Genomic DNA, 25,416 nt, shown 5'->3' on the forward strand with positions numbered 1-25,416 from the left:
GGTGCGTGTCCATTCACCGGCGATCGACCACGGGAGGGCGAGGAAGTTGCTGATGTTGTGGTGTTCAGCTTGTTCTTGTTGTTTACCGGTGCCGGTGATATAGAATGAGCCTGGCGTGGCGAAGGCGCAGAGCCTGGTAGAGAGTTGGTAGTAGCGAGCTTTGAACCAGCTTGCTTGGATGAGAATGTCGAGGTCTTGCTGACGGGGCTTGTGGGCAACGGAGAATCATTCAGATCGGAGACATCAGCGGCGGCAGGGTAGAGAGGCGAGTGCGGGTTTAGAGGACAGTCCGAGGACGGCGCCGAGGAAGCAGGCCAAGACGAGTTCGTCGAGGACGACGACGAGTTTTTCTCATGAGTGGTGGCCGAGAGTGAGGAATTGCGAGCGGTGGCGGCGGCCGCGCCGTCGGTGGGCTTGTTGCTCGCGAGTGGCCGCTTAAAGGGGACGGAGAAGTTGGGCACGGGCTGCTTTGTAGACGAGGCTAGACGGTCAGGCTCCTGGTAGCCGCTGTCGGCGGTGGCCGTGGGAGAAGGCGGTGAGTCAGACATGTAGCCTTTGAGAAAGTCATCGTCCACAGCGGGCGGGACGACGACGGCTCCGTTCGAGTCTGTCTGGCTGTACACGAGCGCTTTGAGCTGGGGGTGGTGGTGCTGAAAGACGGGCGGCGGCGACGTATCGAAAGAAGGAGGCATCGCCTCAGCCTGAAAAAAAAGACAGGAAGAAGCCGGGCGTGAAGAAGGGCAGAGAGTCGGGCCGGGCGGTGAGCGGGCTGCGGGCTGCGTCTGGGTCTGTGGTGGAGGTTGCTGGCTGCACAGGCCGTGAAGGAGGCAGAGCGGCGTTCGCGTTTGTGCCTGGTAGCATAACTGTGCAATAGTATGGGGTTTGATTATGTAATATTTTGAACTCATTACTACTAAGAACAGGCTATAGAATACACTGCAGAGCAATAGAGAGTGAAAATAAGACTAGATTACAGGTTCAAATATAAAGCCCAGAAAACGAAAGACATCAAAAAATACACTAGACAAAACAACATTCGCATTTACTTCGTCCTTGCACTTGGTCCTTGCAAAGGGGGTAATTATAACACTAGCAAAGCACATAGTAAAACAGAGAAAACAATACTACAACAATAAAAAATAAAAAACATATTGCACCTATCAAAACAAGCCGCCAAATACCTCATATCGTACCTCCACCCGGTTCAACGAAAAAAAATACACTGCAGCTTACGCCTTAGCCTTCTTCGCAGCGGCCTTCTTAGGGGCAGCCTTCTTAGGAGCGGCCTTCTTTGGGGCAGCCTTCTTGACGCCAGCCGGCTTAGCCTTGAGGGCCTTGGGCTTAGCGGCGGCCTTCTTGGGAGCAGCAGCCTTCTTAGGAGCAGCCTTCTTCGCAGCAACAGGCTTCTTAGGGGCGGCCTTCTTAGCAGCAGGCTTCTTGGCGACGGCAGCCTTCTTAGGGGCAGCGACCTTCTTCTCCTTCTTAGGAGCAGCAGGCTTCTTCTCCTTCTTGGGGGCAACAGGCTTCTTCTCCTTAGGGGCGGCCTCCTTCTTAGGGACTGGCTCCTTCTTCTGCAGCTTGACGGTTCCTGAGGGACCCTTGGGCTGGACAAAGTCGCCGGCGGTGACACCGCGCTTGAGGGCGGAGTTGAACTGGGTCTCAAAGTTGGTGGCCTTGATCTTGAAGTTGCTCATGATGTACTTCTTGAGCGCTTGGCGACTGGAAGTGGAGTTAGTAGATTATTCTTGCGTGTTTTCATTGTTCTCATAATTCTGACGAGGCTTCTGGCTGGGTTCCGCCGACGCGGATTGGGAGGAATGGTGCGCGGCTCGAGGTAAACAAACGGAAGGCGGTAAATAAGCTCGCGCTCGAGGTGCTCATCGCCGCGCTGGGCGGTGCGCGCTTTGGGACCCAAAACAAGATTTCTGCGGCGCGCGCTGAGCAGCTTGTTGTTGTTGCCTCGTCTCGCCAGCCAGTAAACACAGCAGGAGAGAATGATGATAAAGATAGATTTAGAAAGAGAGAGGGTGTACACACCTGCTTCCGTTGCGTTCTTTGAGCTGTATTGTCACAAACGCACAAAAATGCGGCTACTGGTTAGTATTGGGTGAAGCGGAAAGGTGACGGACTGCGCCATCAAAACAAAGCAAAACACGAGGGCTACCAACCGTGAGGATAGCATCCTTGATCATATCTGCAGACACAAAATAGAAAACATTAGCACATAATAGATGTAATAAGGCAGACGCAAATAAAGACGCGTATGGTCTGCGACGAGGGAGGACGTACCCTTGTAAGCAGGATGGTCGGCGGGAGCGACGGGCTTCTTGGTGACTTTGGGAGGCATTGCGAGAGAGTAGAGTAGAGTGAGGGTAGTGGTAGTGGAATAGGAAGATACGAGCGATATCGGAGGTAGCAGAGGAAAGGCAGAGGAAGAGGAGGGTGGGGAGCAGGAAAGAGAGAGAAAGAGAAGAGGAAGAAGAGCGGGCAGGCGGGGGCGGGCGATGAGGCGGTTTAAGTACACGTTTGGCGCGGCGGGTCCATCAACAACAACAAACCACAACACCGCTCTGGGCCGCCCATCTGCATCTGCCCACGATATTCCTCGTTTTGCTGGTCGAATATCCTGTAGACCTGCTGTTGAATGTTTGAAGACTCTCACCAGACCCTCTCTATCACCCACAACCATCCTCACCCCCCTCCCGCCCGCTGCCATGCCGCGGCCTCCTCCTTCTCCTTCCGGCCTCTCGCACGCGTCCTCAGCGATCTTCCTCTCGTCACTACTTCCAATCAGCCTTTGTTTTCTCAGCCACCACTCTTTTAGATATTTTGTAGACTAGACCAACAGACTCCCAGATCACTGCGCTTTTTGTTGATATACTTTATTCTGTATCGCAGTCAAATTTAAATCCTCTGCACCCGCCGCAAGCAACAGCGGTACCTCGAGCTCAGAATGTGTGACAGCTCTCCCCATCGTCGTCAGCTCCACCTTCCTTCTTCCCCTCTACACCTCCCTACCTCACAATCATATACCCTCGTAGACACCCAGTCAATAGCTCTCTGCTCAATAAACTTCCTCACACTTTTGAAAATGCCCCATCTCGCTGCTGACATCCACCAGGCGCTCTTTCCTCTCCAGTCTCCCGGATCTCCTCCTTCCGTCCAATCGTCAGCTCCAATTTCCTTCCTCGTCCATCTGCACCCTCACCAGCCCAGTCTCCTTCTAATCTCCTTTAAAACACAAATACCTCATCTTCACATACTGCCTTTCTCAGATCTCACATTATTTTTGGTTTCATGCTCAATAGCATCGTGTAGCAGCATGCGATCCATCCGCCACTCGTGGGCCGTTTGACTTCACATGGACAACCGCGCCTCCGGCCCAGTCTCTTCCCTCCCTCCCCAACAACGTCTCCACTCTAGTCCTTCGAGTACAGTCTTTTTGAGGAGTGTGCACGGATTCATTTGATGTGATATTGGCTTACCTGCTGCAATCTATATCCTGCTCTATATCGCACATACCTCAACTCGGCGCGAATCGAATGACTAACTCGCCGTGTTGTTCTCATGAAGCATCTCTGTCTCTCCCCCTTTCCACTCTTCCTCCTCCCTCACACATCTCCTTCGTCAGAGTCATCCCTCCCTCTACTCTGCTTCATTTATATTCATAAAATCCTCCTACACACCACTCTGCAAACCCGCCAACCTTTCCTCGCTCACAAAAGCCTCGGCTCATCGGCGTTAGCTTCCTCAACCGCTTCATTCCACATTCTCACGCGTAATCCACGCATTTTCCCCTTTGATCCATCGTAGAAATATCCCATTCTCTTTTCTACGTTATTTTCTTACTAAAGAAGATCACAGAAGAGTCTGATTCTACCTTCGCTTGTTGGGGAGTGGTCTCTTCGTCTTTGCCGCTCTTGCCCTCCACCACACCTACATGATTGCCCTTATTGATCTACCGTTTGAACTAGGGGCCAGTCAGCCAAAGCCCACAAATTATAAAGTAAGCTTAAATTGTTGCTTCTTTTTAAAAACAAACAAAAAGATCATCACTCAATACTCGATACTATCCTCCTTCCTGCATAGGCGCGCAGGAGCACTGCTTCGTCCGCCGGCTTGACATAGCCACCGCCTGCTACATACCATAAGCCGCCATATCACGCGTAAAAATCATCCGCCATGCTAAAAATACACAGCTTTTGTCTTTCGGTATAACCAAGGCAACACTAACAAGGCCCTACATCATCCCAGCCTCTCGCTCACCTTACGCTGCACATGTGCACATGAGCCCGTCTTCTCGCATGCAGAGTCCCAACTTGAGATATGGCTGCTATCTCCAAACTCTAAAAAAATTGCTCGGGTTTTCATAAATACAAATAGTCTCCGCATCATCAGAATAGGATTTTGCCACTTTGGTTGGCATTGTCTGGGGACGTGGCGAACAGATCTGTTCGGACGCGTTTGGTGTGGACTTGCAGTGTGCTCTACCAAGAAATGTCTACGCGAATCTTCCTTGCCAGTATACCATCGACGCTCTTTAGAAAAGCAATCCACCAATCGTCGCAACACCCCATCTCCAAGGAAAGCTGACCCCAATCTCGCCGAGGAAGTCTGCAGACGCGAGCTCAAGACGAAGAACAGAAGAACATCTCATCGTCATATTGACGCGTCTATTCAGGCATCTGCTGTTCGTCCGCGAGTTCTACCGCCCACACCATCAACATCAAGCAAACATCACCACATCCCAGCTCCAGCCACCGCCACCCTCTCTCCTCACGCAAGACCCACGACAACGTCCCCGCGAGGATCACCCCGACGAGTGCCGATATCCCAGTTCATCCCCACCGGCCATCCTCAGATTAAAGTTTCTTTCCCAAATTCAGGGGTCGCTTTACCCGGCCTCAATCCTGCGCTTCGAAACCTTCCAAAGGCCAGCAATCCATCTGATCTACGCCAACCCATCCGAGGAACTTCTCCTCTTTTGTCCCCTTCGATCTAGATTGTCATCGTTCTGCTTGCTCTTGCACCCTGAGCGCTGAGCACCTTTGATATTTGAAAAGAGCCGAATGCTGTTTGGGATTCGTGTTCGTCGGCTGGGGACTGCGGTTGTTCTGCTCCTCGGCAGCAACGCTGTCTCCTCTGTCGCCTCGGCTGCCCCGAGCGTGGATATTTCTCTCAATATCCCGTGGACCGAGAGCTCACCTTATCTTCTGGAGGTGGTGTAAGCATACCACCCTTTTTATCTGATTATTTTTGGCCGAATTGTCTTGCTGATCCTAATTGTCGGTGCATAGGGAAACTCTTGCTACCGAAGCCCCAGAGGCATACTTCCCTCTCCTCACCCATCTCGTCGAGTACTCCAACCAAAAGCTCGAAGCCTGTGAAGAAGATCCAACCGCAAAATGCACTATCTCGCACAAGGACATCTACGACGAGGCCTTCGCGTACGCGGTCTCCGAGAAACTCCTCCCCGAATCAGGCACTGGTCGCCAAGTCGACTTTGCAAACCTCAAGCTCGCGCTCCGCCATTCGGCGCCATTGATCCAGGCCTACTATCAATTCTACAACTCCTCTGTGTACCCCCAATACGCTGACCAATTGGCTAAAAAGGGCTGCGATCGTGGATCTTGGTTTTGGTACGATAACTCAGTCGGCTGTGATCCAGGCGAGATCTTTGCCTTGCAGACTCCCTCGACGATAGTGGATCCCAAGACCCTACCATTCGATCGTCAAATTCCAGACGAACCCGAAAGTTCTGTGCCTACCGCAGTTTTGTACGCCGACGTCACCGATCCGAAGTTTTTGGCTTTCCACAGTTTGCTTTCGGCAGAAGCTGAGAAGGGAAAACTACGCTATATAATCCGATATAAACCGTCCGACCCAGAGACCACTGCGTCGTTCCCTTTGCGGCCCAAGGGGTTGGCAGGATACGGCGTGGAATTGGCGCTCAAGAGGACTGATTATATCGTCATTGATGATCGCGACAAGACTGTAGATGGAGATAAGAAATCAGACGCTGCTATTGAGCAGCAGCAGCAGGAAGAAGACACCGGGAACCTGTTCTTAGTATCTGAGACCAAAGACATCAGCCCATTGAAGAGCTACGAGGTAGAAGACATCGGTCTCCAGACTGCAGGATACATCCTGCAATCTGCTCGCGAGGGTAAAGATCCCCTCGATGTACTTCTCAAGATCGTTGAGGATTTCCCCAAGCTCGCATCGTCTATTGCAGCAGCCAGTGTCGACAACCTGGCCGACATCCGCTCGGAGATTTACGATAACTTGCAGACGATGGTTGGACGCACCCGCTTCACGCACGGCGACAATGCGCTTTTCGCGAACGGCGCGCGCATCGACTCGCAGGTTTCCGACGATATTTTTGAGATCTTGAAGATTATCGAGCGCGAGTACGAGTTTGTCGATGACCTCAACTACCTCGGTTTATCGAATGAGGTTGCGTCAAAGATGATCTGCTCGCCTACGATCTTGAACATGAAGGAACGGCAGTCCGATCCCCGATTCGACTACCGCGATGATATAGAAGGCGGAGGAGTCATTGTCTGGCTCAACGATCTCGAGAAGGATAAGGCTTACGCAAAGTTCAGTCCCTCAATCTCTCGCATCTTGGAGCCGCACTATCCCGGTCAATTCCACCAGATCCGGAAGAATATCCACACGATCGTCGTCCCGGTCGATTTGACCTCCGAAGAAGAGATATTTTTGGTTACAAGAAATCTGAAATCATTCATTTCGCGGGGACTCGCTGTGCGATTTGGAATCGTGCCTCTAACCGAAACCGACGATCAAATCGATGCGGCCGCGTACTTTTACCACGTCGCGAGTCAGAATGTAGAATTTGCGCTGCAGTTCTTTGATAACATTCTCGCCGGCGGATCGAGACCTCCAGTTGCGTCAAAGAGAAGCAAGAAAAACACGGCCAGCGGAGACGCCGTTGACAAAGCCGCGGCCTGGGCTAAGCGTCTCGATGTAAAGACCGACGACCCGATTGCTTTCGGAAACGGCTTTGCGATCGCTAGAGTGGATTCTTCGTGGATCCAGTCGATTGCGTTCAAACTGGATAGCGACATTGGCCTGATCCAGACATTGGTGAAGTCAAAGGCGATCGACGATAGCACAAACATTCAGGACCTGCTGCTCAAGGTCTCATCCGCCAGACGAAGCAAGCTCATCTTTCCCGAAGACCCGGCTAGCGTCGAGCTTCTGGCCTACGTCCCGCTCTACCAGTCGTTTGGAAGCGACCTTTCGCAGCTCCCGTCGGTCACCTACAAAGTCAGCGAGCAGACGGAGATGAATAAGAACATGGATCTCACGCTTCTTGTCGTCGCCGATTTTGATTCGCAGGCTGGTATCAAGCTGTTTAGAGGGGTCTTGAAGTTCATCGTCTCGAAACCATTGTTCAACTTTAAAGTCAAGTTTCTCCACAACCCGGGTCTCGAGAAAAACTCGCCCTCGCTATCGACGTTGATTCACTACATGTGGGGCCTGGACGTGCTCTCGAGACTTGATCCGCAGGAAATCCTTGACTCGATCCAGGATGAGGCGACGGAGGACTTTGCCAAGCTTCCACATATTGAGGAGACATATAAGCAGCAGGGAAATATCAAGCTTGAAGGATGGTCGGTGCCTGATAACGCTGGTGCATTCAGGTACTGGAATTCGATGGCGCCTATTGTGAAGGCATTGGGACTGGCGTCTGGAGAGGGCTTGGTTGCACTCAACAGCAGAGTAAGTACTCGCGATTAGACATGGCTTGTTTTGTTTTTTTACTGACACGAGTGTAATTCAGGTCATCCGGTTGTCGGCCGCTGAGCATCTCGACGCCTACGACTTTGACAGTCTGCTCAAATACGAGCTCTCCGCTCGACTCGCGCCGACGGTATCCGCGGCGACCAAATTCGGCGTGTACGACCTCGGCACCGGAGACTACGACTCCTTTGATTTCACAGCCCAGCTTACTTCCGCCGTCGCGCTCAGCGACCGCGTCGACACGCCTGGCGGTGCATTCTACGGCGTCGTGCGCCGCAACTCGCGCGTGGGCGAGTTTGCGCACGAGCTCTCTGCGTTTGATTTTGGTCATGATTACGGCTCTGCGGCGGTGAAGATCGACGCAATCGTGAACCCCGCGAGCGAGTTTGCGCAGAAATACGTGCCGATCTTGAAAGTGCTCGGTGAACTCGAGGGAGTCGCCGTGCGGGTGTTTATGAACCCCATGCTAATGATTTCCGAGATGCCGGTCAAGCGGTTCTACCGGAACGCCATCGCAGCCGCTCCTGAGTTTGATAGTGAGACCGGGGCGATTGTCGAGCCTGAGACTGTGTTCAAGGGAATTCCATCTGATACGCTATTGACGCTCGGGATGGATGTTCCCGGAGCGTGGGTGGTGACGCCGTCCGTGTCGAAGTACGATCTCGACAATATCATTCTTGCGTCGGTATCCGAGCCCAAACTCGAGGCCGAGTACATTCTCAAGAAGATCCTGGTGCAAGGACACGTGCGCGAGTCTGCCGCGCGCGGCAGCGGCGCTGCGACTCCTGCCGGATTGCAACTCACGCTCGGAACGGAGGCGGAGCAGCAGCTTGAGGATACGATCGTGATGGCGAACCTCGGGTATCTGCAGTTCAAGTCCGAGCCTGGTGTTTGGAAGCTGGGGATCAAGCCTGGTATTTCGCAAAAGATCTTCAAGCTTGACAGTGTTGGTGCGCTGGCGTCGTCTCCTCAGAATGGAGAGGGAGAAGGCGACGACAGTGTTTACGTGACCTCGTTCTCGGGCGTGCGTCTCTATCCGCGGGTGTCCCGAAACGAAGGACAGGAGGAAGCCTCAGTGTATGGCGATCTTGAAGACAACGAGGGCGGTCTGATGGGCCAAGTGCAAGGTCAAATGCGCAAGGCGTTCGGCTCCATCCTATCCAAGTCGAGCGATATCAAGAGTCTTAAACCACCCTCGCAGGCGGCGATCAATATCTTCTCGGTCGCGAGCGGACACTTGTACGAGCGGTTTTTGAACATTATGTTTGTGAGCGTCATGAGGCATACGAACGAGACAGTCAAGTTTTGGCTGATTGAGGATTTCTTGTCGCCTTCGTTCAAGGAGTTTTTGCCGTTTATGGCGGAGGAGTATAAGTTTGAGTACGAGCTGATTACCTATAAATGGCCGCATTGGCTGCGGGCGCAGAAGGAGAAGCAGAGAATTATCTGGGGGTGGGCAAATGCTGATTTTTTCCCTCGTGTTTTAAAATGTTCATGCTGACTTTATTTCTAGCTACAAAATTCTGTTTTTGGATGTGATGTTCCCGCTTGATCTCGAGAAAGTGATCTTCGTGGACGCAGACCAGATTGTGCGAACGGATCTGAAGGAACTCGTCGATCTTGATCTCCACGGCGCACCCTACGGCTACACTCCGATGTGCGACTCGCGCACGGAGATGGAAGGCTTCCGATTCTGGAAGCAAGGGTACTGGAAGAACTTCCTCCGCGACAAGCCGTACCACATCAGCGCGCTGTACGTCATCGACCTGACTCGGTTCCGAAAACTCGCTGCCGGCGACAGACTGCGTCAGCAGTACCACACGCTCTCAGCCGATCCGGGCAGTCTTTCGAACCTCGACCAGGACCTGCCGAATAACATGCAAAACAGTATCCCGATCTACTCGTTGCCGCAGGACTGGCTGTGGTGCGAGACGTGGTGCTCGGACGAGAGTCTTGCGACGGCGAAGACGATCGATTTGTGTAATAACCCGATGACGAAGGAGCCCAAGCTGGATCGGGCGCGGAGACAGGTGCCGGAGTGGACGGTGTATGATAATGAGATTGCGGCGTTTGCGAAGAGGGTTAAGAGTGGAAGCGCTGTTGTTGGCGGGGAGGTGGAAAAGCAGCCGGAGACGGAGGTGCCGGAGACGGAGGTGGAGCATGACGAGCTATAAGAGCTGCGCATTATGCAATTAAAATAGTGTAGTTTCAGAATTTATTCATATATAGTATATACAGCACATCAATTTCTTAAGACGCCAGATTATTGAACCACCGAACGTAAACTACAATCATTCATCGCGAACGCTCTTCGGTTTGATATCGATAACCTTGGAATGCTGCGCATCATCCTCATGCGTCACGCCAAAAATCTCCCACGCCTTGCCCGAGTTTGACGTAACCGTGACCTTCATCGACGTAGTCTCCGACGGCCTCTCCTCCCACACCTTTTCATACATCGCCGACTTGATCACGGCCTGCACGTCCGCGACCCGCTGCATACTCTCCTGACTAACAAGCCCGAAATCCAGCACGGTCGTGATCGCGACCTGGCCCTGCACATCTTCAACCTCGCGGTCGATGTTTTCGCACGCGCCGAGCTCGAGCTGCTTCGGATTCAACAGCCCTAGTTCGGTGCGCAGGTACTCGGCGTTCTCGCGCAGCGCGACGTGCAGTCGGTCGTTCACCATCGCAACTAACTGCTCAGAAGTGTAGGCACTCACCCGCGAAGCTGTCGTGTCGGCGGCGGTCTCGCCCACGAGATCGTCCCACGCGCGTCTGAAGGCGCGGTCGCGGAGGATGTTCTGCCGACGCCGGTAGATCAGGTAGGGCACTAGCAGGAGCGGGAGGTAGAGCAGGATCGTGGGGTACATTGCGATCAACACGAACCCGGCCACGGAAAAGATACCGAGGCCGACTCTGATCGGGAGCGGGATCATTGAAAGCAGGACTTTGAACAGGTCTTTGAACGGGAACATGCCGGTCGGGGTGGGACCGCTCGCATAGTATCGTGCCAATCCCATGACCGGCAGTCCAGATGTCTTTGGTCGCGCCGGCAACGAGAGCGGCTGCGAGCGACTAGTGTGTAGTACCGAGCTTTTCATCGGGCTCGAGAGACCTGTCGAATTGAACGGACTCGGGGCAGTCGATTGTAGGAGGGTGCATGTGGTTGTCGAGAAGCTGTTGAGAAGAGGCAATTGCCAACTGATTGCGACGGTCGGCAACCGCAGCAGCGACGACGCTGGCCTCATAGCCAAACGCGCCGGCGACGCTCGTAAGAAATTCATCTGCTTGGTCTTTTTTCTTCGTCTGTTATCGAATAGCAGAAGAATCGCAGTATCAAAAACCGCGTCTGAGCTCCAAAATCTTCTTAATTCAAACAGTCTCCGAGATCTTCTTTCTCCAAAAGCCGGGTAAAACACGGCGAGATTTGGCTCCGTCGTCTCCGAGACAACCGAGACACCGACGAACGGCAACTGCGACTCGGATCTCCACTCGCTTTCTTGCTCGTCTTCCCTTGTTCTTTCTTTTTGGCTTCGTTCTTTTTTTGGGCTCTGTGTTGAACGGAGGAGGATCTGCGCAGTACTTATCTTTGGGTTGAAGCAGTCAGATCTGCATCTCCAATCCCTGTTCCGCCATCCTTGCTGAATAACTCCGCGATGGCTGCCTACGCCGCCGACGACGACGACGGGGACACTCGCCGCATATACCTCGTCTCCGCAGCGCTGTCGCCTGAAGAGTACCGCGTCTACCCGCGGTGGTTTGCCGAGCTTGTTCCGCATGGCCATCTCACGCTCACACTCGACGATATGCTTGTGTTTGCCGATCGCTTCGGTGTCAGCGAGCAGGACAAGTGGAAGGTATCATGCGCTGTCTGATCTCCTCTGTGTCGGGATCTAGACTGATTTTTTACTGTATCGTTGCTGTTGTACTGACTGGTTCTTTGGTAGATCTTTGATGTCTTTGAAAGTCCGCTGACTACGCTCGAAAAGGGCGAGTTCTACGCTTTCGTACGGCTGATAGGCCACGTCCTGACCGGCAAAGAACCGTCTCGTGCGCTTGCGTTCCAGCAAGGTATGCCTCTCTTTTCCACTTTTTTGTCGTGAATTTATTTCTATTGTGCTTCTGCTTCACAATCTATCTCGTTGATTTAGTTCTAATCAATAAACTACAGCCCCGGTACCTAAACTTCTGGATCGAGCCCCCGCAAAACCTGCTACTATACCCACCCCTCCAACCCCGCAAACAAGACTCTCTCCATCAGCTACAATCACACCAGCTCCCGCATATTCCACACCCTCGCCGACCCTCCCGATCCCGGTCCCGCGATTCGGTTCAGCTTCGCCCCAGCAGGTTCCAGAGATTGCGACCGCTGTGTCACCGTCTTCCGGATCACCATTAGCACTTTCGCCCACGTCGGCCGCGATCGCGAACCCGTTCCGACGAGAGGACGCAGGCAGTGGTGCTCGCAGATCATTTGAGTCGCGGCTTTCATCCGAATCAGCCGCGTCCAACTCCGCCCCCGCCGCTCCAGCCGCTGCACCTGCACCTGCCCCTGCCCCTGCTGCTCCGCCAGCCAACCCGTCCCCCGCGAAAGCTCCGCAGCCAATGCCGCTGAAATCAGCACTCGCGACACCGTCGCCTGCTGCGGCGATTGCAAGCTCGACGGATGCGGTGAGCGCGGTGGAGGCGTTTACGCAGATGTTGCTCGGGAATCAGACGATGGCGCGCAGGTCCTCGGAGCTGTCGTCTAAGAGTCCGTCGGTTAAATTCAACGACGAGGTAGTCGAGATCGAGCCGCCGCGAGAGTACTACGATGACGATGATGACGACGATATGGTGATGGGAGACATGGCAGTGAACAATGTGGTCGCAGACGTGGACGGGAACGAGTCATCTTCAGATGACGACGAAGGCCCAGAGGTTATCGACAACGACGTCAAGACAATTTACTCGGCTCCAAAGATCGAGGCGCCAAAACCACGACTTCCAATCGTCATGATCCCATCTCCAGAACCGCCTGCGATTATACCTGCTCCTGAACCTCAGGTATTGTCGCCTGAGATTCCTGCTCCTGAAGTCTATGCTCCTGAGCCAGTGGCGCCGGCTATCGTGAGCGAACCGGCTCCTGTTCCTGTTCCTGCTCCTGCGGTCTTGACTGAAGACGAAATCTCGCAGGCCCCGAAGATTCACACCATTAGATCCCAGCATTACCTCTTTGTTCCTCAGCAACCACAAACCGAGGCTGAACCCGAGCCCACGTCTCCGCAGCAGCAACCGGTAGCCCCAGCATCGGATCATCACTCTAGAAGGCCGGCGCCTCCACCCCCACCGCCCCCTCCCCGAAAAGGACAACAGCCTTCTGCGCAGCAGCAGCCGCAGCCGTCTTCCGAGCCACAAAGATCACCTACGGAGCCAAGTGCGTCAAAGCCAGCTCCCACAATCGTCCCGCCAACGACAGCTGCTGCGCCAGCATCCACCACCGCACCCCTATCGCCGCTCTCAGCCGACGAATTCGAAGCCGCGTTTCAATTCCAACCGCTTTTCCCCGCTGCGCCGTCGCCGTCAATGACATCACCTCCTTCCTTCCCGTCCCCGGAATCCGCACCTCCGTTACCACCCGCTAAGGCCCCGTCTCCCTCAGATCCTCAAGCGGCTGTACAGTCCGCCGACGCCAAACCCCACCGATCTATCCCCTCACGACATGCTCCGCCCCCGCCTCCCCCGTCCAGAAGACGTGCGGGTCACGCCTCGCAAGGCTCGATCCAGCCTCAGCAGCAGCAACAGCAGCAGCACGGAGCTCGGCCACCGCCGCCTCCTCATGCTGCTGCGCCGCCTCCGCCGGCGGCACCGGCAGCCAGCACCGATGACGGGCCTGATTTGCTTGCTGACCTGGCAAGGTTACAGAGGGAGGTGGATGAGTTGCGCTTACGGCATTTGCATGACGACGACGAGTGAAAGCTATAATAAAGAGAGGAAGAAGGGGAAAGTACCATTGTCATCATATCCACGAATGTACTCATGTCATGTCATCGTATGTCATTGTTTTGTATAGGTGGTTTCGAAAGAGTTTATTCTTCATCGTGCATATTTTTTTGTTTCATAGTTGCGGTTCTCATGATGTATGGCGGATTTAATTGTAATTCTGGAATGAATTGATGATTACTGATTTTTCAAAGTACCCCCAAGAAAGACGTATAGAATGGATAGAAAGATCTGTATAGGTAGAAAAGGGGAAGAGACTACTTTTTCTTACCAGCCTTTGCCTTTTTACTCTTGTCTGCCTTCGCGTCGGCGGCCTTGCGCTTGCCTGCGGATGTAGTCGAGGACGTGGTCCCAATGACTTTAAAGAATCCATCCAGACGACCCTGCTGCGCCGTCTTTAAATTTTTCTTCAGCCGGGCCGCGCCAGCGAGAACCCGCTCTTCGCTAAACCCCTTCTGCTTGACGAGATAGTCGACCAGGCCCGGGACGTCGGGCTCTTCCCATTTGAGATCGACGCCCTCGGGATCCTGCACCTCCGGGTTGAGAAACAGCTCGCGCGCGTCCTCGAACGGCCACTCCTCGGGGATCTTGTACCTGCTCTCCGGATGGGCCTTGATGAACTCGACTATCCCGTTGAGATCCTTGTGCTCCTTGATAAGTTTGATTGCCGTCGCGGGACCGACGCCCTTGATCGGTTCGAGATAGTCGCAGCCGAGAAGGATACAGAGATCGACAAACTGCGGCATCGACAGCTCGAGCCCCTCAAGCGCCTTCGCGAGCTCGACCTCTGTGATTGGCATCTTGCGTTGCTCGGAGAACGTCAGATGGCGAAGCAAGATCGGCGCCGAGAAGCAGAGCGTGTCCATGTCCTCGGACGCGGCCGCAAAGACCTTGCCCGCTTTCGCCAACGCCGCGCACTGCGCCTCTGCCTCGCACGGCGCGTCGACGTAGGGCACACCCATCAGCTTGAGCAACTTCTTTGCCTCCTCGTTCTGCTCCTTCGTGACCCTCACCGTCCGCCGCGAGAACTTGTCGAGTTTCTCCGCGTCGCCGGCCTCCTTCGCGTCCTCCATCTGCTTGACGGCCTCCTCGCGCCTCACGTACCGCTTCGCGAGCTCGCCGCTCTTCATCCGCGGCGGGTGCCCGTCAAACACGTACACGGGCTTGATCCCGTTGTCGACTATCCTCAGCGTGCGGTAGAACATGCCCATCAGATGCGACGTCGTCTCGCCAGAGTCGTTCATGAGCTGCTGACCGTCTTGCTGGCGTACTGCTATCAGGAACTGATATAGCGACATTGACCTGTATCCATATTAGCACCCTCCTCTATCCCTTACTATCAAAACGATGAAGCAACTCACGCATCCTAAACAGAAAAAAACAGTCAATACTCAATCATCACTTTAACCGATCTACATCCAGCTAAACATCAAAGGGCACATACAATCGCAACCTTCCGACCAAAAAAATTCTTAATCTCATTCTGCTTGATTGCTTTTGGCGCGTTATCCGCAATCGTCTGGTATAATCCTGGAAATAAAAAAAAGGCATTGCCCTCTTCGCGCGCGCGTGGGCGCGCAGGAAGGGTGGAGCCAGATCAGGTTAGCTATTACTGTGGACGCGATGGATCTTGCAAGAACCGTGTACCTTTAATTCCCATCCTGAACGGTCATATGAGTCTACCCTCGTCTGTAATAAAGGTGGTGGTGTATAAAGAAAGACTGAAGGGATATGAGGTGCCGGGGTGGGCGGGGAGTCAAAATGAGAAGACGCGTTTTGAAGTCACGTGTCGAAACCTCTTTACGCGCGTGGAGCTTAATTGATCTCTGTGACGCATTATTCTATTATTCACGAATGCACTTCATCCAGCCGACAGATTCATCATCCCATTAAAAATTAGAAAAAAGATAACCAGAGTATATACAAGAATTTCAGTAATCGCAAATATTCGCTTTTCACCATTTCGCTTCGCTTCAGCTGGGCTCATCAGTATTATTGCTGCGTTTCGCGTTCGCTCTCGCAAACGCTTTAATCTCCGCGTTTGTGTATGTCCGCTTCTGCGACGGACGGGGTTTGCCGTCAAAGTCATATGTTGCCGAGTACGCAAGCGGACTGCTACCGTCAAGAGTTTTCTCCTCGTCTAGGACCGTAGGCTCGCCGGCATCATCATCGTCGTGGACGACGACGGTTTCGAGAGCGACGCGCATGCGCTCTTGTTCGCGCACGGCGCGCTGCTCGAGAATGACCTTGTCGTCGTTTTTCTGGAAATTCGCGGTGATGTTCATGACAAATAAGAGGTAGAGAACGGGGATGTATCCCCAGACCGAGACGGCGACGACGCTCGACGAGGGATTGAATGGCGAGAGAGAGCCGTCGAAGCTGAGAGCGATCGAGTACGAGAGCATGACGGCGACGCCGAGGAAGCAGAGAGGGATACGCCATGGCAGGCGCTTGGGGTGCCAATAGTGGCGGATGACAAAGACGTGGGTGATGATGAGGATGAAGCAGACGACGCCGAGGAAGATGCCGACTTTCCAGCGAGAGTCGACGATGAAGTCTGAGTTGACGCGGATCACGTTTGTCCAGTTGCGGAGGACGGTGAGGAGAAAGAAGAGGAAGCCAAAGAGGTAGACAAAGATCGGCGCGAGGAGGAAGTAGTTTGTGCGCAGTTTGTCGTCGCGGAATCCGTACGGATCATCCTCGTATGACTGTCGCTCTTCAAAGGAGCCCCTAAGCTAAGAGTCAGTGATCTGTCACAAGAGGTGAGAAGGGTGGTGGGAGTTCTTACCAATGACGGGTCATCTCCCAGACGGCACCGAGACAGCAGGGAAATATCGAGGTAAAGACTGCGCCGTAGCTGGTGAGAGACGTTCCCTGGATGTAGTCGCGGTCGATGTCGATGGAGAGGAAGCCGGCGACGGCAGAGAGGGCATGGATGACAAAGACCCAGTACCATTGCCATCTGCGACTGATGAGACGGAAGCGCTTGTGCTCGCGCTTGACGTGCATTTTGCCCAGTCGATGGAGGTTGTTCATGGAGAAGGGCAGCATGAGGATGGAGAGGGCGCCGAAGGCGATGCCGATGCCGCCTCGAGAGGCAATGCCGTAGTAGGGACTATCACAAGAGACATTGTTCTCGACGGTGCCGTCGGCATAGATTTCAGGATGGTAGCTGCCGAAAGAAAGATAGCAGTTTGAGACGTTTGAGACTGTGCCGTTCCCCGGGTAGATGACGTAGTCAAACAGGTCGAGGACGGTCTGGTTGTAGTCGGTGTAGAGGGTTCCGGGAGGCGACATTGTTGATGATCTAGATCAGGAGAAGGGCATGGGTGTAGAGAAGAGAATGAGAGAGATGATCTCGAGATAAAGAAGGCGTGAGATAAGAAAGCGGAGCACAATAGAAGATAATGGAGACAATCCGGCTAGCTGCAGCAAAGGCGGATCAAAGGTTGGATGTCAAAACAATGCGCGCCGAAGAAGGAAGGCAGAGCCAAGAATGAGAAGGTTGTGAGCGGTCATGTGACTAGTGTGATGAGGGTCACGTGATTACTAAATTGTAAGCTATGTTGAGTGCTGTAAGCTATGACTAGGGTGTTGAGTTGTTGGGTTGATAGTACTTAAGGAGGACGATGATGCTACTTTGTATAAGAGCGTGGGTGGTAGAGTGGAGCAGGAGAGAGCGAGAGAGAGCGATATCGGCGGTGATTTACCGGGGAGTGCGGAACGGAGAAGAGAGTAAGAGTAGTTTAAAGTGAAGAGTAAGAACAGTCTATAACACAGTAAGCACATACTACTAGTTATACAGTAAACCCCAAAGTAAACAGCAGAACAGTAAGCCAGTAAACAGCAGAACAGCGCAAACACAGCAGAGTTATCAGATCCGGCTGCAGAAACAAGGTTTCGCTGGCTTGGCGGTACGTAGCACAAAGTAGCACAAGGGCAAGGGGTGGGCCTAGACCGTCGTGCGCTTATTTACGTTTTGCTCTCTTTTCTCTTTTATCAGATGATCGCGATTCAACCGACGTGAAGCTCGGAGCTCGACTGGGCCTCCCGACGACACCCTTTTCACCTCTTTAACCTTTCGACCTGCGCAGAGACGAGAACCAACCGCTTCGACAGCTTCGACTTCGACGACGACGTGCTGAGCTTTGTCCCTCGGCGCCGAGTCGAGCGGGTTCTTTATTCCTCCTCCTCCTCCCTCCTCTCTTCTCTTCTCTCTCTGCCTTTCTTCCTCCCCTCCGCCACCTCCTTCCCGCCCTCTCTCCCCCTTCCACACCGCTCAATTACCCCCGTACTCCTCCCGAATGGCCGACTACGCCCAGTCCGCCGCGGGGGGCGCCTCCGGCTCCTCGTCCGACTTTGTCTGTCTCCCTCCGTCCTACTTCCGCTCTCTTGCTCTCTTTTCTCCCGCTAACTAGTCCTCCTCCCCAGGTCAAAAAGCTCTTCAAAATGCTGGAGGATCCCTCCTACCGGGACATCGTCCGGTGGAGCGACGCCGGTGACTCATTTGTCGTTGTTGAGGTACCGTCACTATCAATCTATCAATCACAATCTCTCTCAATCCTAACCACTCTTGATCCCAGACAAACGAATTCACAAAATCAATTCTCCCGCGCCACTTCAAGCACTCAAACTTTGCCAGCTTCGTCCGTCAACTGAACAAGTACGACTTCCACAAAGTCCGGAGCACGGACGAGGACGGTGCCTGTCCCTACGGCGAAGGTGTACGTTGTCACCTCTTCTTGATATCTTTTTTGACTTTACTATATACCGCAATGCTGACTTTCTTTCTCCTACCAGGCCTGGGAATTCAAACACCCCGACTTTCAACTTCACAACAAGACGCAGCTCGACAACATCAAGCGCAAGGCCCCCGCCCCGCGCCGCGTCCATCACCACAACGAAGACAGCACGGCGTCGGAGCAGGTCGCGAAGCTAGAGGCCGAGATTGAGAATCTCAAGGCAAGCCAGGCCCGGCTGACAAAACACATTGAAACACTGACGACACACTACGAAAACACACTCAACAGTATGATCACAATGCAGCGCTCGAACGAAGCCCGCGACGAGCTTATGCGCTCGATAATCACCCAACTACAAACCGCTCAACAACAGTCACAACAGCAGCAGCAGCAGCAGCAACAGCAGCAACAGCAACAGTCACAGCAACAACAGTCACAACAACAACAGCCACAGACTCCGTCTGCAGTGGCCGCCGGCTTCGTCAACTCGGCCGACGTCGACTTTACACACACAGCCGCCTCGATGATGGGCCGACCCGAGGACTTTCAGGGCATCGGTCTACCGCACACACCACCACCACCTCCCCAGACACAAAGACCAGACCAGGCGCTCGACTACTTGACCGAGCTGGCGAAGCGCGTGCAGGTGGTGTGCTCGTCGACAAGCTCGCAGCTGTATATGCAGCAGCAGCAGTTTCTCAAGGAAGCGCGGCCAAAGAAACTGGGCGAGCACCTCGCGATTGCGCATTCGGACGCAAACAGCACTACAGGCAACAGCCCTATGGAAGAAGGCAGTGGTGGACTGATGGAGCTTGATACGGTATCAGCGGTGTCTGTTCAAGCAGGTGGCCCGCTGACGGACTACGACGGACGGTCGTCAAAGTCGCCGTCTGCGCCGTCATACACGCAGAGCTGGGCGGTTCCGCCAAAAGTACTGCTGGTGGAGGATGACGCGACGAGCAGGCGCGTGTCGGGCAAGTTTCTACAGATTTTCGGGTGCGAGTCCGATATAGCGGTTGACGGGCTGGCGGCGGTGAACAAGATGAATATGTCAAAGTACGACATTGTGCTGATGGATATCGTGATGCCGAACCTGGACGGCGTGTCAGCGTCGTCGCTGATCCGGCAGTTTGACCCGCTGACGCCGATAATTGCAATGACGGGCAACGTGACAAACAACGATGTGATTACGTACTACTCGCACGGAATGAACGATGTGTTGGCGAAGCCGTTCACGAAGGAGAATCTGCTGGAGATTCTGGAGAAGCACCTGATCCATCTGAAGGAGATGAAAGAGATCTGACATGATCGGTACGTGGAGCTTGATGTGCTGTATGCAAAGCTTCACGGGACAAAGCCGGCAGGGCCGGGGACGACGACCTCGCAATCTTCGGCGCGGTCGTCGGTGTCGTCGCCTGCAGAGAGGTGGGCGGATGAGTGGCTTGATTATGACGAGACGTCGCCGTCGACTGTTGATTGATGAAGCTGCAGAGTGACTTTGATTATAGATTTTGTTTATATACTATTCGAGTCACTTGAGCTGTTGGATTTTGGCTGTAATTGTTTATATCTTACAAGGAGTGTTTCTATTGTCTTTCTTCTTACTCTCTTGTGTGTTTCTTATTAGAACTCTTTTAATGTCTTTTCTGTTGAGAGCACAAGTGTTTGTGCAGTCTTGATTTACTATATAATTGGGTCGAGCTAAAAGTTTTCTTAATCTAATTACTGTCTATTGTCTTTTCTCATCTGTTTGTAGTTTGTCATTCACTTCTTGCTATAGCTATAATGCAGCTAAATAAACCCATTTGTCTTTTTTTATCATGAATGAATTTTTCAGCGGTTTCCCCTGGTGCCTGTGTCGAACGACTCGACATCAATTTCGCTATACCCCCGTCTCGTCTCCGTTGCCTTGCCTTGCCTTGCCTTGCGTCAGACCCGCCACGGCGGGGACACAGCCGGGGAGGTGCGCAAGAGTTGAGTTAAGTTTTATGAGCACGGTGCTTTTTTTTCTCTTGTTTTCGTTGCTGGGGGTGGTTTTTTCTTGCATAATGGTCGTGCTGGAGTTTTATTTCTTTTTGTTGTGTTGTGTTGTTTTGCCTAATGGGGAAATATAACCGGAGGAACGGTGTTGGATCTGCTACGAGTGCAATTGATGTTGCTAACTGCTGCTGATACTACTACTACCACTGCTTTTACTGAATATAAGGAAAGCAGCACAAAGAAGAATCAAGAAAGCTGATGACGACGCTGAAAATATTTTTATCAGATGGAAACGCAGAAACCCAAAACAGAGCAAAAAAGGCTACTGCGGAGACAACAAACCTTCTTTTCGGGTGCGCTGCTGCTCTGCTCAGCTGAAACCCTTCCGATTGAGTGGAAATCGCGGGAAGATGTCGGTGGGTTTGTGGACGTGGTTGCTGGTTGTATGACGGTGAGGGTGAAGGTGAACCCACTTCGCTCTATTGTCGAACATCTCTCTTCCTGATCAACATCACCCTCAACAGAGGCTCAACAAAGAGCACAACCGCTCCACAGCAGCAATTCAAAGCGGCCGGTATAAAACAGCAGCCACGCGCTATTTTGCTTGGCTTTTCTCGTCTTTCAAAAGCACCGAAACAAGGTTTTCCTGCATTCTCGTGCACTCGGGCAGGGCTGTCCGCGGGGCTTCCGCACTTTTTCCTGCTTATTCTCTGCTCTTTCTGCTTTTCCTTCTCTCTCACAGTAAACCAGGATGTCTGTCGCTGGGTTTGAATAGCTCGAGAGACGTACACGCTACACACAGCAGAGTAAACAAGACAACCCGGTCCGGTGGGCGGCCTCTAACACTTTCCTGTCGAGCGGCATACTTTTGACTCAACATTGATGGAATGAGATTAGATTGATCTGATAAAAGTAAACAACAATTTAAACTTCCCGGCCTTTTCTCCTTCCTCCTCCTCCTCCTCCTCCTCCTCCTCCTCCTCCTCCTCCTCCTCCTCCTCCCTCCCTCTCAGAGCTTAATACATAAAACACCTCCTCAGCTGTCATTGTCGTCATCCGTAACTCCGCTGAAACTCTCGAGACGAAGAAATACGTCTCCCGGAGGACTTCCGCGAGAGTTTACTCAAAGCCACTATACTCTCTCTTCATCTTATATGACCGGGCCGGTATCGGCGCGGAATCAACCACAATGACTTATATTGCAGTTTTATATACAAGCCCACCAGCGAGCGTTAAACGTAGATCTGCAATACTTCTCTTATGGCAACATCATGGGCGATACCTACACATACAAATCAATTTATGCAACAAAATTCAGATCTGAATCCGTTACCAGATCAGCAACCGGCTATAACAAAAAACATATATAACATCATCATGATTCTATATAACATCACGCTTCTGCAGCAGTGCCTTCTGCCTCTTTCTCCTCCTCTTTACTTTCTGCTTCACCTTCTGCGGCAGTAGCTTCCTCAGCAGGCTTAGCTTCCGCTTCCTGCTCTTTCTCTTCTACTGCAGCTGCTTCCTCTGCTTCCTCTGCTTTCTCTGCCTCCTCCTTCTCCTCATTCTCCTCCTTCTCCTTCTTCTCCCCCTTCTCCCCCTTCTCCTTCTTCTCCTTCTTCGAAGACTTCTTAACCTTCTTCACAACCTTCGCCTTCTTCTTCTTCTTAACCACAAGATGCGTAGCCTCAACCTGCAGCTCCGCAGCCGCCGCATCCGCAGCCTTCTGCCTCGCCTGCTGGATCTCGGCCTTAAACCGCTCAACCTCTAACCTACCCGCCTCGTCATCTTCCGGTTCTTCCAAATCAAGCTCCTCCAATCCCTTTGCATTCACCCGCAAAATAGCCTTGCCCCCACCAGTACGCAGCGCGCGCCGCTCGGAAGCCGCATTACTCGTATCCTCGTCCTCGTCCGGCGCATCTCCAAACGTTTCCTCCCGCGCAATCTCCACCCGCGCAGGCTGTGCTCGACTCTTCTTGCCCTTCTTCTTCTTCGAGTCGGGAGGTACTGCAATGCTCGCAATCTCAAGCTTCATGATCGGAATCGAGTCGATATCTAGCTTCTCGTTCCTCATCGGTGCCACGCCGCCTTCGTCATCCGACGACGACGATGACGACGACGACGAGCTCGATGACGACGCAGTCCGCTTGCTCTTGCTCTTCCGCCGCGACTTTGACACAACCTTCTCCGACTCAAGAATGTAGTACGGATCCTCGGCCTGTCGTCGTCGTCGCTCTTCTCTCCTCTTCTTCATCTCTTCCTCGTCCTCTGACTCCGTCGGCGGATCAGACAGCGTCTCGCCCTTGCGTCCCTTCTTTGACTTCTTCGAGCCGCTCGAGCTCTTTGGCTGCCCAGAGTTCATGTTCTTCGCCGCCATCATCTCCTGCTGCCGCAGCATCTGCTGCCGAATCAGCACTTCCTCTTCATCCTCCGACTCGGAGTAATACACCGGATCGTTAAACTGCTCGTCCAGATCAAGCCCTTCCGGGATCGGAATCCGCCGCTGCGCCTTCGCAGACACAGGGTTGAGCTCCCACTCGCTAAACATCCCCGGAATCGCGCGCGACACCAGCAGCGGCGGCGACAGATCCGACTCGTCGTCGCCGCGCTCGTTGATCGCTAGCACAACCAGCCTAAACAGCTCCAGAAACTCAACAGACCGCTCCTGCACCTCGATGTCCATCGACGTCGAGTACCGCTCCAGAAACGCAACGATCCGCTCCGTCAGCTCGAGCACGTGCTTCGTGCGACTGTTCACCCAGGGTACTCGGTTGTCGCCCGCATAGACGGCGTAGATCTTGGGGATCGCCTGGATATAGACGGCCTCGATGTCGTTCGGCAGCACCTGCGGCTCGAGCGCAGTCAGGACCTCGATCACCGACGACGGGTCCTCGAGATAGGCTGCGTACTCGCCCACAACCCAGGCCGCGTACTTGAGCACGCCCGGGCTCTGCATCATGACATCTCGCTCCGAGAGCATCTTTGCTGCCGCCGACACCGCGTAGTCGCGCACCGAGCGCACGCGCACGGCCACGTTCTGCAGCTCGAGTCCGATCTCGGTGCCGATATCCTTGATCCCCTCCGTGATCTTGACGAGATCGACCAGCACGGCGATGTACCACTCAAAGTTGGTCACGTTCGCATACGTGTTGTTTGAGCACATGTCGAGGATCCGCCGCACGACCTCAACCCGGTACGGCTCCGGCAGGACATGCTCGCGCGACTGTGGAATGAGCTGTAGCATCAGCCGCTTGACGACCTCGAACAGCGTGTCCTGGTTGACGAGGTAGACCACGAGCTCGACGGCGCGCTCGCGGATCGACAGGTCGGGGTCGTCCATGCAGTCCATGATGACGTCCGCGTTCTGCGCCACGAGCAGCGGGTGGATCAGCACAATCTTGTTGTACGCCAGCAGACCGACAAACTTGAGGTTCTGATCCGTTTCCTCGAAAAACACGCGCAGCTTGCTCACGCACATCGACGCCAGCTGCTCGTCGTCCTTGCCTAGCATGCCGCCGGCGACGATGCAGCTGATGCATTCGTACAGAAGCGACATTGCCGTCGTGGTCTGGATTATGTTTGTGATTGGGGGGATGAGTTTCGCCTTGAGTCGTGGTTCGATCGGCGCCAGCGATGCAAACTATAAAGTCCAATTAGAATGCACACAATAAAAACTAATAAGAACAAACAGAAGCATACCAGCTTGATAATCTTGATCAGCATCCAATTATTCGACGAAGTAGTCAAGATCTGGAACAATTGCGGCGCGAGGGGCAGGTAATTCCTCGGATGCTTCTTTGCGAGCTCGCAAATGACATTCACAGTCGCCGACACGACCGAGATCTCTGGATCCTCAAGTTTCTCGCGCAGCCGCGGGAACGACGAGCGCAGGGCCTCGGGGAATTGCAAAAAGATCTTGTACATCACCAGGACTGCTTTCTTGCGCACGTATGGCTTGGAGTGGTTCATCATCCGCATCAGGTCGTCGACGAGATCCCGCGCGAGGCCGGGGGAGACTATGTTTGAGATTCCGCTGATTGCCATTGCCACGTCGAGGTGGTTTGCAGATGCAAGGTCCTAATAAGATATAGTTAGAATGATTTCCCAGCATAAAAAAAGACAAGTGCTCTACCTTCTTAAGCATGTTGGTCGTAAGCATCAAGACGTCGGTATCAGCGCCAAAGCTCTGCATAGCAGCCAAATAACCAATCCGTTTCTGCGAAAACTTAGGCGACGACATGACCTCGAGCACGTTAAAGCTCGCCCACGCCATGTCGTAGCCGAGCATCTGCAGATACGACAGCTTGAGGACGGCCATCGACTTTACGTCCATGTCCTGCGCCATGACCTCCTGCCGACACTCCGAGATCGCATCGCGGATGTATTTGTCGGTCGACTCGGGGTCTTTGCAGCCCCGGATGCCGCGTATCAGGTCATGCAGCGACTTTTTGAATCTGCAAGAGGTGAGAGGAAGTGAGTCAGTACTGAGCGTAGAGAGAGAGCGCGAGAGATATCGGCCGTCCAAGGCCACCAGCATGCGCGATTCCCAATCGAATAAACGAATAAACCTACAATGGCGTCTTCCGCACACGGGTCGCCATATTCTCGACCGTGCGAAGTTAGGATGCTGATAATAACAAATAGAAAAGACAAAAAGTGGTGTCCAGAGCCTGCAATTGGATATCGCAGACAGCGTCCTGGGTTGCAACAGATGTCCTCGAGCGCGCGCCTGAGACGAAGTCGCTGTCTGTGCTTCTTGCTTTGCTGCCGACCGTCGCCTTATTATCTGCCTCGCCGCACCTTCCTGCATATCTCCCGCAGTGTAGCTGTGTTTACAGCATCAACTGCACAGGCTTTGCGCAGTTGAGTGCACAGTTGCACAAACATCAATCAGAAACGTAATCAGCTCGATACCAGAAATCAGATAACCAGCCTGCTC

General features: G+C 53.4%; 9 protein-coding genes across 9 annotated transcripts; 4 read left to right on the top strand and 5 right to left on the bottom strand.

Annotated features, from left to right (window-relative positions):
* Positions 1–1,229: 1,229 nt before the first annotated feature.
* Positions 1,230–2,347, bottom strand: BZA70DRAFT_287621 (histone H1; the record flags this gene model as incomplete). Its single annotated transcript, XM_064913968.1, has 4 exons — positions 1,230–1,719; positions 2,038–2,060; positions 2,169–2,194; positions 2,290–2,347. The coding sequence occupies 4 exons, from the start codon at positions 2,345–2,347 to the stop codon at positions 1,230–1,232; spliced, it is 597 nt and encodes a 198-aa protein (XP_064771341.1).
* Positions 2,348–4,957: 2,610 nt separating this feature from the next.
* On the top strand, positions 4,958–9,961 carry BZA70DRAFT_273413 (UDP-glucose:glycoprotein glucosyltransferase-domain-containing protein). The gene is made up of 4 exons (XM_064911824.1): positions 4,958–5,224; positions 5,298–7,749; positions 7,811–9,222; positions 9,284–9,961. The coding sequence occupies exons 1-4, from the start codon at positions 5,070–5,072 to the stop codon at positions 9,942–9,944; spliced, it is 4,680 nt and encodes a 1,559-aa protein (XP_064771342.1). The 5' UTR covers positions 4,958–5,069; the 3' UTR covers positions 9,945–9,961.
* On the bottom strand, positions 9,962–11,230 carry BZA70DRAFT_273415 (uncharacterized protein; the record flags this gene model as incomplete). The annotated part of the gene is made up of 1 exon (XM_064911825.1): positions 9,962–11,230. A coding segment is annotated over exon 1 (992 nt), but the record flags the coding sequence as incomplete, so codon positions are not given.
* Positions 11,231–11,965, top strand: BZA70DRAFT_273416 (uncharacterized protein). Its single transcript, XM_064911826.1, has 2 exons — positions 11,231–11,630; positions 11,721–11,965. Exons 1-2 carry the CDS (start codon positions 11,430–11,432, stop codon positions 11,874–11,876), a joined length of 357 nt encoding a protein of 118 aa, XP_064771344.1. The 5' UTR covers positions 11,231–11,429; the 3' UTR covers positions 11,877–11,965.
* BZA70DRAFT_44659 (uncharacterized protein) lies at positions 11,931–13,870 on the top strand. The gene has a single exon (XM_064915125.1). It carries the CDS (start codon positions 12,379–12,381, stop codon positions 13,726–13,728), a length of 1,350 nt encoding a protein of 449 aa, XP_064771345.1. The 5' UTR covers positions 11,931–12,378; the 3' UTR covers positions 13,729–13,870.
* Positions 13,871–15,509, bottom strand: BZA70DRAFT_44658 (FEN-1 endonuclease Rad2). The gene is made up of 4 exons (XM_064915124.1): positions 15,403–15,509; positions 15,200–15,285; positions 15,117–15,121; positions 13,871–15,057 (listed from the first exon to the last, which is right to left on the bottom strand). Exons 1-4 carry the CDS (start codon positions 15,413–15,415, stop codon positions 14,013–14,015), a joined length of 1,149 nt encoding a protein of 382 aa, XP_064771346.1. The 5' UTR covers positions 15,416–15,509; the 3' UTR covers positions 13,871–14,012.
* Positions 15,510–15,728: 219 nt separating this feature from the next.
* On the bottom strand, positions 15,729–17,052 carry BZA70DRAFT_265604 (uncharacterized protein; the record flags this gene model as incomplete). Its single annotated transcript, XM_064910975.1, has 2 exons — positions 15,729–16,485; positions 16,544–17,052. 2 exons carry the CDS (start codon positions 17,050–17,052, stop codon positions 15,729–15,731), a joined length of 1,266 nt encoding a protein of 421 aa, XP_064771347.1.
* A 966-nt stretch (positions 17,053–18,018) lies between these two features.
* On the top strand, positions 18,019–20,059 carry BZA70DRAFT_44968 (HSF-type DNA-binding-domain-containing protein). Its single transcript, XM_064915127.1, has 3 exons — positions 18,019–18,276; positions 18,339–18,479; positions 18,556–20,059. The coding sequence occupies exons 1-3, from the start codon at positions 18,205–18,207 to the stop codon at positions 19,798–19,800; spliced, it is 1,458 nt and encodes a 485-aa protein (XP_064771348.1). The 5' UTR covers positions 18,019–18,204; the 3' UTR covers positions 19,801–20,059.
* Positions 20,060–21,454: 1,395 nt separating this feature from the next.
* Positions 21,455–25,217, bottom strand: BZA70DRAFT_254423 (adaptin N terminal region-domain-containing protein). Its single transcript, XM_064910761.1, has 4 exons — positions 25,050–25,217; positions 24,610–24,931; positions 24,177–24,554; positions 21,455–24,117 (listed from the first exon to the last, which is right to left on the bottom strand). The coding sequence occupies exons 1-4, from the start codon at positions 25,076–25,078 to the stop codon at positions 21,871–21,873; spliced, it is 2,976 nt and encodes a 991-aa protein (XP_064771349.1). The 5' UTR covers positions 25,079–25,217; the 3' UTR covers positions 21,455–21,870.
* Between the last annotated feature and the right edge of the window lie 199 nt (positions 25,218–25,416).

The sequence above is a fragment of the Myxozyma melibiosi genome, assembly GCF_037950935.1.
Source record: "Myxozyma melibiosi strain Phaff 52-87 chromosome Unknown BZA70scaffold_1, whole genome shotgun sequence".
NCBI lineage: Eukaryota > Fungi > Ascomycota > Lipomycetes > Lipomycetales > Lipomycetaceae > Myxozyma > Myxozyma melibiosi.

Excerpts from the sequence above, each read along its gene's own strand:
- BZA70DRAFT_273413 (XM_064911824.1), top strand. The coding sequence starts at position 5,070 with ATGCTGTTTGGGATTCGTGTTCGTCGGCTGGGGACTGCGGTTGTTCTG. Across the intron at positions 5,225-5,297 it reads CCTTATCTTCTGGAGGTGGT|GGAAACTCTTGCTACCGAAG; the intron begins GTAAGCATACCA and ends GTCGGTGCATAG. Across the intron at positions 9,223-9,283 it reads AAGCAGAGAATTATCTGGGG|CTACAAAATTCTGTTTTTGG; the intron begins GTGGGCAAATGC and ends CTTTATTTCTAG.
- BZA70DRAFT_273416 (XM_064911826.1), top strand. The coding sequence starts at position 11,430 with ATGGCTGCCTACGCCGCCGACGACGACGACGGGGACACTCGCCGCATA. Across the intron at positions 11,631-11,720 it reads GCGAGCAGGACAAGTGGAAG|ATCTTTGATGTCTTTGAAAG; the intron begins GTATCATGCGCT and ends GTTCTTTGGTAG.
- BZA70DRAFT_44659 (XM_064915125.1), top strand. The coding sequence starts at position 12,379 with ATGCCGCTGAAATCAGCACTCGCGACACCGTCGCCTGCTGCGGCGATT.
- BZA70DRAFT_44968 (XM_064915127.1), top strand. The coding sequence starts at position 18,205 with ATGCTGGAGGATCCCTCCTACCGGGACATCGTCCGGTGGAGCGACGCC. Across the intron at positions 18,277-18,338 it reads ACTCATTTGTCGTTGTTGAG|ACAAACGAATTCACAAAATC; the intron begins GTACCGTCACTA and ends TCTTGATCCCAG. Across the intron at positions 18,480-18,555 it reads CCTGTCCCTACGGCGAAGGT|GCCTGGGAATTCAAACACCC; the intron begins GTACGTTGTCAC and ends TTCTCCTACCAG.
- BZA70DRAFT_254423 (XM_064910761.1), bottom strand. The coding sequence starts at position 25,078 with ATGGCGACCCGTGTGCGGAAGACGCCATT. Across the intron at positions 24,932-25,049 it reads CGTGTGCGGAAGACGCCATT|ATTCAAAAAGTCGCTGCATG; the intron begins GTAGGTTTATTC and ends CACCTCTTGCAG. Across the intron at positions 24,555-24,609 it reads CGACCAACATGCTTAAGAAG|GACCTTGCATCTGCAAACCA; the intron begins GTAGAGCACTTG and ends ATATCTTATTAG.